The sequence below is a fragment of the Macrobrachium nipponense genome, chromosome 1 (genome assembly GCF_015104395.2).
Source record: "Macrobrachium nipponense isolate FS-2020 chromosome 1, ASM1510439v2, whole genome shotgun sequence".
In the NCBI taxonomy this organism is placed as follows: Eukaryota; Metazoa; Arthropoda; class Malacostraca; order Decapoda; family Palaemonidae; genus Macrobrachium; species Macrobrachium nipponense.
In genome coordinates this window covers 36,400,380-36,416,288 of record NC_087200.1, presented here as the reverse complement: position 1 = coordinate 36,416,288, position 15,909 = coordinate 36,400,380, and the positions used below count along the sequence as shown (strand labels likewise).

The window sequence follows — 15,909 nt, the reverse complement described above, 5'->3', positions numbered from 1 at the left end:
GAAATTGACTCCTCCCTCAAGCGTACTGGTTTTGTGGTGGCTTATCGACAAGCGGTGAATGTGTCGAGTTTTGCATAACTTTTTGCAACAAAATATTAAAAGCTGTTCTGGCCTTGCCGCCTCATTTCCGAATCAGGTTTGAGGTCCCTGGAGTTGATCATTCTTCTTTCTGATAGATTTACTTTCCAATATATGACGTTTTTCTTTGGTACGTAGTCAAAGTGAAGATGCTGAAATCTGACTGAAATAGCGTTTACTTCCGAAATAGACAATCATCACTTATGATGGCTAAGTTTTCCGAGTAGAATCTAAGTTTTTTTTTTTTTTTTTTTTTTTTTTGCGTTGTACATATAGCAAGGACATAGAAATAATAAATACTAATATTAACTATTTCCATCCCGTTGACGGATCAGATGGACAAATCTAAATTTCGAATCTTCTGGGAAAACTCAGCCATCATAGAAATGCAAAATGCTGGAAACAATAGATACTAAAAACTCTTCCAAACTTTTTTTATATCTTTGAGCACAGTGAATATTGAGCTGTTTCCCGGAAACTGCTAGTTGTTAGAAACCGAGTGAAACAGGAAGGTTACTGGCTGTGTTGCTTATGACCATGCTGTGGGAGAATCAGGTCTCCTCATCATGTTTGTGTTTTTTTCTTAATTACCAAAAAAATTGTCCTGTGATGAAGGCAGGGAGACAGGATAAAGGCAGGGAGACAGGATGAAGGCAGGGAGAGGCAATGGAAGATCACTTGTCTCTGAAGGTTTTTGTTGATAAATGTTTGGTCCCAGTTCATTGGTTCTCGTTTAGTTCATGATAACTGTAATGTTTCGTTTGCAATCAAGATTTAAAGTCCGTAATCTCGTGAGTCTTGCGTATGATAGGTCCTTGCATTATTCAGTGGTCAGAAACGGAATCGCGACTCAAATTGTCATTCAATGAGACTTGGTTCTCTGGTTATAGCGGTGAACTGGAAGTATGAAGCAATATTTTGAAAGATATGAAGTGTCTTCCCGAAGAGATGAAAATGATTCACGAGAGATCTTAGGTTCTTTGATACGTCAGTTCCCAGGAGTCCGCGATTGATTGATAACAAGCAGGTCTGATAGAGGCAAATTTAACTATAGTGACGCCATGAAAATATGAAAGAAAATGAGTCAAGCAGAAGTTAGGATGGGATAAACAGCGGTATTGGCGACAGAAATTGTGTATAAAATATAGGTCAGTTTCCGTGAATTTCAAAGAACCAAGAAACAGATATTAAAGAGTTCGTAATAACGCAGCTCTGAGGGTTAGACTCATTAAATACTTCAAGTTGGTGTCACTTCTGTTTGTGGTCATCGCCCGGTGCGTCGGATAGTAGGGATAGCTGTCTCACTGACCCCAAGTATCATTTACGGTGGTGGCGTTTTTTTTCTATTTAAATTGTTTAAACGGTGGAAGAGGGTCCATGCTTTCGAAACCAAGCGTAAGTTAAATGCAGGGCGACAGGTTTGAAAGAAAGATAAAGACAGAATGTGTGAGAACGATAACGCTCTAAAACAGAAACATAAAAAGACTCTTAACATAACAAACCCATCTACCTTTTCATGAACCCCATGTAACCTCAGAGTACGAAGCTGCTTTCGAATATGAACCGTTTTCTGCAAACACACAACGCACACACACACACACACACACAGGTAGATGCATGCCCATGGACGCATTTCGAACCCCATAATCATCGATTCACAAAAGACAGTGAAGAATGCGTATGCGCACACGTTCACAGAATCCCATATTTCCTCTTAACCTAACTATTCTATTCCAAAGAATTCTGCTTGTCTCAAAATTCGTTGTTTTGTAGTAAAGTTTAGATGTTGGACTGATGACGTGACTGCTGAGGCCCCAAGTTAAGAAAAGAAATCCCTCGGATGTTTGTCTGCTTCACAAAATTATGCGCAGTCAAGTTCATGTCACACATTTCCTCCTCATTCACTCTCACTCTCCTCTCGTGCAGCATCACGTGATGGTGAATGCTTCGTTTCTTCACTATTATCTTTGGTTACTTAGGAAGGTAGAGAAACAGTGTCCATCATTAGAGTTCTACTATCTGTTCCATTTGTTGAATTTTATTTCACGAAATAAATGTAACGAGGCTATGCTTGTAGAATTATAAACATAAGTCCACTTTCTTTAGACCCATTTTGGTAGCTGTTGTTGTTTCAGATGAACACAGCCTTGTGTGGCACGAGGACAGCACCTAAGGACACTTTTGGGCTTCTCTAACTTTCCATTTGGCGGAGCATTCACCTCGAAGTTTCCACTGGTGTTGGAAAAAAAAATGAAGTGCCTTGTGTGTAGATTGTTTCCATTAGATTTTTCTTCTCCAATATATTAAAACATTAAAGTAAGGCAATATTCTTCCGAGAATGACTTGATTTCTTCTGCATACTTAGCTATTTTAGAACCGAGAAATGCTCCCTGGGTTGCCCAAACGGATCCAGTTGAAGCCCCCTGCGACCCTCCCCAATTTATCTGCTGGGCAAGAATAATGGTTCATGAAGATTGCTAAATCTTCAGTCAGGTCAGATTGGTGGTCGTATCATAACTCTCTTCCCAAATGGCAAACTCCTCTATAATTCTTGCATAGTTGGCCATGTCAAATATTTCATCCCGGCACACTTGAAGTTGGTGCAAATCATTACAGAACTACGGTATCCACAGCAGAATGAATTTCCAAGGGGTCCCACTTTGTTAACTGTTAACCATCATGCAGATCTGTCCTTCACTGTCATTATTAGAGGCATGATGGCTTACAAACAAACGATGCTTGATTGATAAATACTTGCATCTGAGATACGATAGTAAAGACAGCTTAGGTGAAAGCATTGCAAAGAAAATTGGCAGATGATTTAACTACAGTTCAGTTGAAAGTTATACAAATATTGCCAGATTATTTTCTAGTACTACGTCCTGCTTCTTTACTGTTTGTACTTGACATTGTATTATAAGTTAGGCGTATAGTTAATGTTTATACATTCATTCATTTTTGTAGGTAGGTTGAGAAAAGTATTTTACTGAAATTTTCTTTATTTTTTTTATATTTTAGAGTGTAAACATGTGTTGCACACGTGATATTCTATTGGTGTTATGAAAATCGCATTTGAATTAGCTTGTCAGTAAACGATTTTGCGCCTCTTTTATTTTCTCCCTTTTTAAAACTGGTATTGTCTTTTAATGAAATTAATATATCGGACGTTCGGATTTTTATGTCTTAGGATAATCGTGAATTACACGGACAGACGTGACCAAGTGGCCAAAGACTTGATTTAACCGATGAAAACAGGTTTGTAAGAGATTTCGTGATAGGTCAAAAGACGTCAGTTATGGCAGTATACTAAGCTGAATCAATAAATGAAGAAAGGTTTTTAAGATACCGTCTGGAAGGATGGGTTAAGGGAGCGACTCACTTCGTAAAATGGGCGAATGCAGAGAGTTTAATGTAAAAATATTCAACTATGAAAATATGTTTAATGGTGTTCGTTGAAGATCTCGTTTCACGGACGAAATTCTCCCCAACTACCAGCACTCGTATGTTTGTGTTATGTATATTTGGAAGAAGAACCGAGTAATTATATCAACTGGGATTTTAGATCGTTGAACCTACGTGCGAAGACATTTTCAGAACTTCCGTTTAGTTCTCTTTCATCATGGAGTTTTCATTAACGTGATTAGAAACTGTCCCAAGAACCATAATCCCTCCCAGTCCCCACCTCATCTTCTTCTTCTTCTTCTTCTTTTAGCTGACTGTAAATGTACGTCGTCGATATCAGTGAAATCAACGGTGGTGCCGAGAAAAATAAGCCACCGCCGATTAACTGCTCCCTTCAAGGAGCCTCAGTATCTAAATTCTGTTAAGGTGCCACGTTATTTTATTTCCAGAGGCCTTTCATTTTTGCCTTTAAACTACGGAACAGTTTCCCTGGTAGTTATTAGAGACATGGAAGCAAACAAAAATAAGGTAGCCTGCATTACTAACTTGAGGCGCAATGCATCATTCCCTATTCTGATTTTTATGTCTGCCCTTTTTTGTCATTTTGCCTTCGTTCATGTTTCCTGGTTCCTTCTCTTTAATTCTTCTTATTTTTTTTAGTATGCGTGTCCCTTCTTTTGCTTGAAAGTAAATACCTATTTAAGCTTGTTCCCAGTGAATGTTTGCTCTTTTTAAAGAAGAAGAAGAAGAAGAAGAAGAAGAAGAAGAAGAAGAAGGAATGCTAGCTGCGGCACAAGACCAGGCCCTAAGAACCAAATATGTCCAAAGAACGATAGATGGGAATAACATCTCGCCCATATACAGGAAGTCCAATATGAAAAATGAGACCATAAACCTCATAGCAAGCGAATGTCCGGCACTTGCACAGAACCAGTACAAAAAGAAGCACGATTCAGTAGCAAAAGTCTTCCATTGAAGCCTGTGCAAGAAACACCAGCTACCTTGCAGTAATAAGTGGTACGAACACCAACCTAAAGGAATGACTGAAAACGATCAGGCAAAGACCCTCTGGGACTATGGTATCAGAACAGATTGGGTGATACGTGCAAACAGACCAGACGTAACGTTGATTGACAAAATCAAGAAGAGAATATCACTCACTGATGTCGCAATGCCATGGGACACCAGAGTAGAAGAGAAAGAGAGAGGAAAGTTGATATGGATCAAGACCCGAAAATAGGAATAAGAAGGATATGGGATATGCCAGTGGAAATTGTACACACAAGCATAAAAACACTTGGCAAATCCTTCTAGAAACAGCACACGGTGAGGAAAGTGGTGGACTCCTCGGAGGCAGGATGAAACCCGAAACCCCATACTATAAAAAGCACCCAGTCGAATAGGATGACTGTGATAGACCAATTAATAATAATATTAATAATAATAATAATAATAATAATAGTAATAATGTGGCGCCGTGGCAGAGTGGGTTAGGTCGTCAATGGACTGGTTAAGCAACATTAGGGCTGGTCAGTCGTTGTATGGGTGACCGCTCTCCTCGGCGTTGATTCCTAGGGAAAGGATCTTTACCATAATTTCCTCAGTCTACTCAGCTGTAACTGAGTACCTATCCCTGATGGGGTAGGGTCCAGCTATGGTTTAAATAGCAAAACTCAGCAATGATGTTAAAAAATGAAGGAATAAACGACAACGACGTAAATGGAACCTTTGGCAACAGAGGAGCTTCGTCCGGCAGCCAGGTATTCAACCCAATTGAAGGGGAAGACGGTCAGGTACTTGGAGGTCGTCATCCAGCAACTGACCACCACAACGACAGTAACCAACAGCCTGAGATTGGAGCTACAGAAGCAAACCAGAGGAAGAAATGGACAAGAGAAGAAAATAAGGAAATATAGAGATGCTACATCAGAAGCAACCCAACGGAGAGAGGATATAAGAGAAAAAGGTTGGTCAGCATCTGGAATGAGAGTAATAACACCCCCCAAACAGAGCAGAGGCTGGCAGACCAAGTAAGGAACATAAAGAAAAAGAACTGGCTCTCCCCAACAGAAAGAGAAGAACTGGAAAGGGAAATGTCACACGACAACAAATTACACAAAGACGAACTGAGAGACGATGCCACAGAAGGCGACAGGGATGATGAGGTATCAAACAATGACACACGAAGAAACACAGACGAAGTAACAGAGAGGACGGAATGGGTAGAAAAGTTGGATGGAGCCAGATACAGAGAGAACAAAGATCCCCTCCATGAAAGCCTACAACACCAAGAAATTAAGGGAGAAAACAAGTGAGGTCAATGAAATAATGGGCATAATACACACCACCAGTATCACAGAAACAAATTACTTGGCATATGCAGGAGCAAGATTAGTAGCAGAACTGATGGGGATTCGAACACCAACACCACCAGCACAACCAACCCAACAGAAACCAAAACAGCAACCTCCTTAGAAAAGGCGCCTGGAAAAGCAAATCATGGTGATGAGATCTGACTTGAGTAAACTGAAAAAGATGGCAGAAAAAAGGCTAAGAAGCAAGAAAGCAAGGGAGGAACTCAACGAGAAATACAAAGTACAAGAGAGGGGACTAAACAACACAATAGAAGATGTAAAACAGAGGCTTAAGGCCAAAGCACATAAGATCCAACGGTACATGAACAGGAATAAGGGATACCAACAGAACAAACTATTCGGAACCAACCAGAAAAGACTATACAGCCAACTAAGAGGGGAAGACAACCACCAAGAAATTCCCGAAGCCGAACCAAGTAAGAGACTCTGGGAAAACATATGGAGCAATCCGGTATCACACAACAAACATGCAACATGGCTCCAGGAAGTCAAGGAAGAAGAAACAGGGAGAATAAAACAAAGATTCACAGAGATCACGACAGACACAGTCAGACACCAACTAAAGAAAATGCCAAACTAGAAAGCCCCAGGTCCCGATGAAGTCCATGGATACTGGCTCAAAAACTTCAAGGCCCTACACCCACGAATAGCAAAACAACTCCAGCATTGTATCTCAAATCACCATGCACCCAAATGGATGACCACAGGAAGAACATCCTTAGTACAAAAAGACAAGAGTAAGGGAAATATAGCCAGTAACTACAGGCCTATCACCTGCCTACCAATAATGTGGAAGTTACTAACAGGTATCATCAGTGAAAGGCTATACAACTACCTAGAGGAGACAAACACTCCCCCACCAACAGAAAGGCTGCAGAAGGAAGTGTAGGGGCACAAAAGACCAACTCCTGATAGACAAAATGGTAATGAAGAACAGAAGGAGAAGGAAAACCAACCTAAGCACGGCATGGATAGACTATAAGAAAGCCTTCGACATGATACCACACACATTGCTAATAGAATGCCTGAAAATATATGGGGCACAGGAAAACACCATCAGCTTCCTCAAAAATACAATGTGCAACTGGAATACAATACTTACAAGCTCTGGAATAAGACTAGCAGAGGTTAATATCAGGAGAGGGATCTTCCAGGGCGACTCACTGTCCCCACTACTCTTCGTAGTAGCCATGGTTCCCATGACAAAAGTACTACAGAAGATGGATGCCGGGTACCAACTCAAGAAAAGAGGCAACAAAATCAACCATCTGATGTTCATGGACGACATCAAGCTGTATGGTAAGAGCATCAAGGAAATAGATACCCTAATCCAGACTGTAAGGATTGTATCTGGGGACATCAGGATGGAGTTTGGAATAGAAAAATGAGCCTTAGTCAACATACAAAAAGGCAAAGTAACGAGAACTGAAGGGATAAAGCTACCAGATGGGAGTAACATCAAACACATAGATGAGACTGGATACAAATACCTGGGAATAATGGAAGGAGGGGATATAAAACACCAAGAGATGAAGGACACGATCAGGAAAGAATATATGCAGAGACTCAAGGCAATACTCAAGTCAAAACTCAAAGCCGGAAATATGATAAAAGCCATAAACACATGGGCAGTGCCAGTAATCAGATACAGCGCAGGAATAGTCGAATGGACGAAGGCAGAACTCCGCAGCATAGATCAGAAAACCAGGAAACATATGACAACACACAAAGCACTACACCCAAGAGCAAATATGGACAGACTATACATAACAGAGAAAGGAAGGAGGGAGAGGACTACTAAGTATAGAGGACTGCGTCAACATCGAGAACAGAGCACTGGGGCAATATCTGAAAACCAGTGAAGACGAGTGGCTAAAGAGTGCATAGGAAGGACTAATAAAAGTAGACGAAGACCCAGAAATATACAGAGACAGGAGAATGACAAACAGAACAGAGGACTGGCACAACAAACCAATGCACGGACAATACATGAGACAGACTAAAGAACTAGCCAGCGATGACACATGGCAATGGCTACAGAGGGGAGAGCTAAAGAAGGAAACTGAAGGAATGATAACAGCGGCACAAGATCAGGCCCTAAGAACCAGATATGTTCAAAGAACGATAGACGGAAATAACATCTCTCCCATATGTAGGAAGTGCAATACGAAAAATGAAACCATAAACCACTTAGCAAGCGAATGCCCGGCACTTGCACAGAGCCAGTACAAAAAGAGGCATGATTCAGTGGCAAAAGCCCTCCACTGGAGCCTGTGCAAGAAACATCAGCTACCTTGCAGTAATAAGTGGTACGAGCACCAACCTGAGGGAGTGATAGAAAACGATCAGGCAAAGATCCTCTGGGACTATGGTATCAGAACAGATAGGGTGATACGTGCAAATAGACCAGACGTGATGTTGATTGACAAAGTCAAGAAGAAAGTATCACTCATTGATGTCGCAATACCATGGGACACCAGAGTTGAAGAGAAAGAGAGGGAAGAAATGGATAAGTATCAAGATCTGAAAATAGAAATAAGAAGAATATGGGATATGACAGTGGAAATTGTACCCATAATCATAGGAGCACTAGGCACGATCCCAAGATCCCTGAAAAGGAATCTAGAAAAACTAGAGGCTGAAGTAGCTCCAGGACTCATGCAGAAGAGTGTGATCCTAGAAACGGCGCACATAGTAAGAAAAGTGATGGACTCCTAAGGAGGCAGGATTCAACCCGGAACCACACACTATAAATACCACCCAGTCGAACTGGAGGACTGTGACAGAGCAAAAAAAAAATAATAATAATAATAATAATAATAATGATAATAATAATAATAATAATAATAATAATAAATTTAAAGAAAACTCATAATCACTCGAGTCAATAAATGGAAAAGTAAATCCACAGTAGTATGCCTGTTTAATATTTTTTTTTTAAATATACACAGCAGAAAGCTTTCGATGACCTGCACGGTTCTTCTGGTCAATCTGACTAGAATTAAAAAAAGTTGACCGCATAAAAACAACGATATCCTATTTGTAAACATAAGTCAAAAACAAAGTTTTTGTGTAGTCGACTTTTTGTTATTCTAGTCAGATATAATAATAATAATAATAATAATAATAATAATAATAATAATAATAATAATAATAATAATAATAGACACATTAAATGGAATTTTTGCATCTATTTTCTTCTGGTTTTATTTAAATTCTGGATATGAACCGGATAAGAGCCGGTTACACGATATTTCTCTTAGGCTACGAAAGCTGATGCTGTCACCTTCATTGTGTCCTTGGGATATGAATTTCAGCCAGGTGGTCTTGTTTATATTGTCGTCTGCCCCTTGATCTCGTCCGCGGTCGTCTTCGTCGATCCTTTGCCTTCTCCCAGTCTGGCGATTATCTGTAATCGCTCTTTCGCAGTCCTTCGGCTGCGCTGCCCGTTTGATCTTCTGAACAGAGCTGATCGGCGTGACTCATTTAGAACGGAATTGTTGACGCTGTTATTTACTCATTTAGCGCTGAATTGTTACTGATATTATTCAGCCTGCTAAATTTCTGTTTTTCCGTTTTCTTGGATGTTATGTTCTTAATTACACCTTGGTTTTTTGTCTTTAGTATATATGCAATTGATACTATCCACGAAGACTGCTCCTAAATAAAGCGCCTCCCCCCCCACCCCCCAACCCCCACTCCAAAAGAAAATGGTATGTATTAAAATCTAGGGATACAAAACACGTTCATGAGGGCTGCGTTTCAATTCAGTCGGCTGCGACCAGACTAAGCCTGCCGCCCCGAACCGAATTTTCTGAGGAACAGAACCCGAGACAAATAGATCGAACCCGAGATAAATACATTGAACCCGAGACAAATACATCGAACCCGAGACTAATAATGTAATAAACCTTTTGATAGGTTATTGACGTCGAGGATCGATGGTTTTACGAATGGCGTATATAGTATAGACCTCCCCTTCTTAGACGCCGGTTGTTCAGCCGTTCTCGAGACGAAAGATATTAGACTTTTATTCATTTATTTTTCTCGTTTTTAAGTTTTCGGCAGGAGGGATGAAAAGGGGGAAATGAAAGGATATCGTGATCATAAGAGATCAGACCCCTCTCGGTCGACTTTTTTGCCTACCCCCGAAAGTTTCTAATCATTAGGATTTCAAGCGGGCTTTGGGCCATTGCCGTCCCCCCCAACCCCCTCCCCTCCCCCTCCCCTCTGCTTTTTCTAATTGTTGAGTGTGCTTGAAAAATAATTTGGGGGGGAGGGGAATCTGTTGGAGGCATTTGGTAGTGATATTACAGGTTGAGCTCCATGCATAATAGTAAAAGAGGCTGTCAGTTTACCGGTATGTGTGGGTGTTTTAGCGTATCAAGTCATTTTATAAAGATGAGGACCATCTTAAACGCGTGACGACGCATTTTCAATTTTGAAAATCGCTCTGTTAAGGAGTTATTGATGTATTAGAAAGTCAGCTCAAATCGAATCGTCAAAATGTTTTATATGAAGCTGATGAGTTTTTCATTTTCTTGAGGCGAGATCAGTAAAAAATGGAGGAAATGGAAGAGTACGAGAAGATGAAAGAGTGCGTTGTTGGAACAAGGAATGTTCCCTCTAAAAGTGTGTTGCGCATCGCGGTAGAAGGTAAACTTTAATTGCTCCCGTTGTCGTAGAAGTCAAGCTCGAGGTTCTCCCGAACCCTCTGCTATGTTAAAAGATGTCTTTTATGAGAAATAGCCCTTTCTCTCCTAAATAACTTTTGAAACTTAAGATTTTCATTCTGTTGCTTTCGTGAAGTTCGTGACTGACATGGTAACGTGAGCTGTTAAAGTGAAACTTTCATCACGTATTAGTATTAGTAAAGGGTTTCGTAGATTTATTGTAAAGTATGTTGTTATTCATAGGTAGAGTTCAACCATTACCTCAAGTAGTAGAAGATAGAACAGTAAAATACCCGAATGTGTATGAGAGTTGATTGACTCTTCACCCTTTACTTTTCCATAAAGGTGATTTGTAAATAATAAGAATTGTAAATCATTTTTGTTACCTGTAATGGCTGTGATAATTTTATGATGACGTTTGACTCGTGATCATAAAGGTGATCGTGATCCATTGCAGCTTGATTCTGGTTTATTACCAGTTTTTTGTAGTAGATCTACAGTTAAATTCCATATATTTATGTAGGTATTGAAACTGAAGAATTTTTGAAATAAGAACCTGTTATATAATCTTTCAACTTTTAACTAATTATTCCATAGTTTTGTAGATAAAAATAAATTAATGAAGGTGTACTTAGCTCTCAACCAATCTGTATTGCACTGCAGAGAGAATCCTTCTGTAGATCAAACTTGTCTTAAATAAATCCACTTAATAAACATAAATATAAATATACAGTAGAAGTATTTACAGTGAAACCTCTTCTTCTCCTTTCATTAGAGAAACATATAAATGTCATGAAAAATGCTGCCTCACTTTTTTAAATGTCAACACCACCAAGGAAGCACAGGTATTTTGTCTGAGTTTTGGAATCTATTTGTCGTCTTGGTGTTTTGTCGTCAATAGAGAGCAAATATGTATTGAATTCACTGTATATTCTCCTTTATCTACTGTCATATTGACATATTTGTGTTCCTCTTGTCAGCCCATGTGTACAGTGCCCTGAAGTTTAAATAGACACTTTTAAACGCCATTAGTTTCGTATTTGATAGATATGCACTCAAGTCAAACAAAAGAGATTATAATGAAAAGATTTCTGTGGTAGTATTTTGTGATGTTGTCACATTGGTGTCAGCGGTGCTACAATAAGTAATCCACTTTTTTACCCAAAAGTTCTTACTCCAGGCCAGGCCAAAGCAGTCAAGTTAGAAGTAACTTTAAGAGCGAGTTCGCCAGAAGTCTCGAGCCATTTCTCTCCGTCGTGGGCAAAGGACGGGACCCCTTGGCCATGCCCTCAGGTAAGGACTTTCGAAAAAATGCCCCTGGGGCACAGGAAGAAGGCGTGAGAGGTATGACGCCCTTTGAATCTGAAGAGTAGTAAGGATGAGATGTGGCAGCCATGGTTTGACGCGGAAGTATGAGAGATAAGAGTAGTAAACTATATTGTTGAGTCTATAACGTCATATGGATGAAGAGTTTTTGTCAAGGTTCACAAATGTAGGAATGAAAGAGACATTCTGAAAGACAATACAAATGGAAAATCACATTTACTTTGAATAGGGAAATTATTTGATTTATGAATCGAAAAAAATAACAGGATTGAAAACAGTTTTTAAATTAGAGAAGAAATAGAAATGCTGAACAATGCTTAGGTTTTGAGTCAGGAAAATGAGGGGATTGCAATCACCTCCAAAGTCTGAATTAACATGGGAAGATATTATGTAATAGGCAGTAGGTCATACTCGCAATTTCAGCGGGAAAAATAACTCCCTTAGACGGGGACATATAATAATAGAAACAGGAATAATGTTCATCCAAGAAAAGGTGAGAATAGGTTAGAGGAGTCTTCAAGTTACTACATATCAGTCTCGACTTTACTGTGTGAATGAATCTGGCTTTCACGTCGTGCAATGAGGAGGAGGAGGAGGAGCAAGTCCCACTTTTAATGGCGCTCTCATCGACAGGGTCTTCCGGATGCAGCGAGAAGCAGTCCTCGGAAGGAGGTTGTGCCTCCAGACCTCCCTCAGCAGCGTCAGTCATGCCCCCCGGGTCTTCTGGCATGCCTGGTTCGAGAAGGTCCCTCTCCGCAGCCAAACTCAAAATTATCGAAAGCGGAGGCCCCTTTGCCGAGCACTGCAAGTCCCACGAAAACAGATTTAGGGTGAATAATATTGTTCGCATTTTAGTAGGGAAAAACTCTCTATCACGAGAGTATATATAATGTTCTAAAGGGTCCACAATAATACAAAGTGTAAAAAGTCCATGTATAATTTTGAAGACTTTACAGAAAGCTTTCGAACCCTTCCCTGGGTTCATCTCCAGTCCAAATGAACAATAAGTTACGACAAGTACAGAGGTAAATTTAAAATACTTGTCGTAACTTATTGTTCATTTGGACTGAAGATGAACCCAGGGAAGGGTTCGAAAGCTTTCTGTAAAGTCTTCAAAATTATACACGGACTTTTTACACTTTGTATTATAGTGGACCCTTTAGAACATTATTCTCATTATTATTGATACTTACTATATACCTAGGGTGACCATTTATTTGACTTGCGAAAGGGGGACAAAGGTATATACGTAGTAAGCCCATGTGCACTCGCACTTATGTTGAGTCGTTATAAATTCAGAAGTTTAATACATAAATATATTCAATTCCAGGTGATGATAAATGAGAGAGTCTATCAATCAGTGTTTTTATTCACACATTATGGCTGACATTTTAAGGTCTATCAATTAGTGTTTTTATTCAGTTATTATTGCTGACATTTTAAACAGAAAATTATTCTTTAAATTTTAAGGAAAATTAGACATTATTTAAAAAGAAAAAAAGTCTTACGTCATTCTTTGGCGTATTTTTGGCTTGATTTGAACTTTAAGTATATTCAATAACAGGAAAAGATAAATTCGTTTTATCAATGACATTGTTTTTATTCAGCCGTTATTTACTGCTGACATTTTAAACAAAAATTAGTCTCTAATTTTTAAGGACAACTGTAGTAATTACACAAAAACAGAAAGGTTGAAAGGGGGACATTAGGGCGTCCCCCCAAGACCGCAAATTTTGGGGGATAAAGAGTCAAAAAGAGGGACTGTCCCCTTCAATGGGGGACGTATGGTCACCCTATATATACCAAGTTTCAAGCATGTCATGTTGAATGTTCTTGCTGCATCAACTGCATTCAATTTATATGGAGTTTTCTATCTGTTTCTGATAACTCATTTTTCAGGGTTGCTGCATTCTGAAGTAACTCACCGATGGTTATCATTTTCGGAGAGGAGAGCAGTTGCAAATCAGGATGCCATTTTATTTCAGTCGGCGTTAGTCTGTCACTGATAGAGTGTAGTCGTCGGAAATGAGAATACACCCTAATGGGCAACTGCTTTCCTCTCCCGAAATGACAACATCAACATTGGTGCACTATTATTATTATTATTATTAATATTATTTTTATTATTGTTGTTGTGGCTGCTGCTGCTGCTGCAGGTGTTTCTGTTGCTGTGGAACTGTTCAGTACATTAATAGACCTTAACTAAGCGGCCTCATGTGCATTATGGGAATTTTTCCCATGCTGCCATTTTAGATGCCATACATTTTAAAACCAAATATCTGAAAACGAGTTGTAAGTGTAAAGTACAAGTTTCTTGATGTGAAGTTGTTGTCTGCTGTGAGATCTCACAAAAAAAAGATTCAGGTGCAGCTATAACAGAGTAGGGTCTTCCTTGCTTCGGGGGAGTTGAGTTGCTATTGTAATAGATTTCTAACGAGAATTCATTTTCTTTGAAAAATGTCAGTATTGCAATGAAATGCCTAGAAGACATTTTTAGGCTAACGAATTTAATGAGTGTCGTATCTTAGTTCATTTTAACACGTTAGTATAGTAAGCTTCACACATCCAGATAATCAATAACACCAAAGACACAACACAAAGGCCACAAACAACTCAACTTCCGCCGTCCTGTCCCAACAGCAAGAAATGTCCAGCAAGTTTACCAGACTAAAAGAAGAGGCTCAGGAATTACACCGGGACGTGACCCTGCGACGATGCCTAACGAGGAGAGGGAGAGTGGAGGAAATCGTGAGGGAGTGCGCAAGTCTGGAGGAGGAGTTCAAGAACTACAGCGACGAGTTGGAGGAACTGAGGGTCGTCTTCGACGGTGCCTGGGACGACCAGATTCAGAGAGTTTACGCCGAACAGGAAGTTTTCCAGTCGCAGGTACAATCTCTCTCTCTCTCTCTCTCTCTCTCTCTCTCTCTCTCTTCTCTCTCTCTCTTTTATATATATATAATTATATATTATATAATATATATTATATAATTATAATATATATATATATATATGATATATATATTATATATATATATAATATATATATATTATAGACATATGTTATATATATATATATATATACATATATATATTTATATTTATACATATTTATTTATATATATATAAGGAGTAATCAAAAAGTCTCTTTTATTATGAAATTCACTCCATATGTTATTCCGAGGTTTGAATGAACTCTGTGTTAAACGACAGTTGTAGCTTACTGCTTATGAATAGATGTTACGGAATACGACAAAATTTCATATATATATATATATATATATATATATATATATATATATATATATATATATATATATATATAAGTGACATAGAAGGTTGCTTTTAACATCATGTTGGTTATAGCTGATACGATAATCTTCACGCTGAAATATGAAGCATGTCTAACCAGAAAGGGACTTATAACCCTCCCTTGCATAAAATAATATTCCAAAATTGGAGAGTCTGAATGAATTGCAAACTGTCCCAGAAACAACGTAATTCATAATATTCGTTTATCCATCGGAGGAAAGATGGAAACTAATTTTTCATTCCATGAATTCAATGAATATTATCAATCACCACAAACAAGATAAGAAATTAAGCGTAAACTCCTGTCAGTAATGATTGTATATATATAATCCGTTTATATATATATATAATGTATACATACATATATATATATATGCAAATATACACATATATGTACGTAAAATGTAAGTATGTTGATATAAAAAATGTCCAATAACTTATCCTGGCCTAAACCAGCGCCTGGTATACTTTATCGGCCGAAATCTACGTAAGAGAATCCCGCCAAATATTGCTGCCAATAGAACACTATGCTTTAGTTTTTCTCCAAACAAATAATTATGATTGTAGGAAGAATCAAGACGCCAGTCACTGGTTCATTTGCCTTTTAGCTGCAGAATGTGTTATTATCCTTGTGCTGAGAAAATACAAAACATGAATCACTTCGTTTTAAATTATCGTTATTTCCTAAGTCTTTGTTCTAATTCATTAACTCGCGCAGAGAATGGAATGCCTTTTCTAAATTAAAG

At 38.8% G+C, this 15,909-nt stretch overlaps 1 protein-coding gene across 4 annotated transcripts in view; it reads left to right on the top strand.

Moving 5' to 3' along the window:
- The window catches only part of LOC135219238 (RING finger protein 207-like), a 206,740-nt gene that overhangs the window by 147,803 nt on the left and 43,028 nt on the right, over nucleotides 1-15,909 (top strand). For 2 of the 4 annotated variants that reach the window (XM_064255834.1, XM_064255832.1), the window contains 3 exons: nucleotides 11,697-11,821; nucleotides 12,488-12,684; nucleotides 14,495-14,740. In XM_064255834.1, coding sequence (XP_064111904.1) covers nucleotides 11,697-11,821; nucleotides 12,488-12,684; nucleotides 14,495-14,740 — 568 coding nt within the window. The remainder of the gene's footprint in view (nucleotides 1-11,696; nucleotides 11,822-12,487; nucleotides 12,685-14,494; nucleotides 14,741-15,909) is intronic. The other 2 variants (XM_064255833.1, XM_064255831.1) reach the window with 1 other exon arrangement.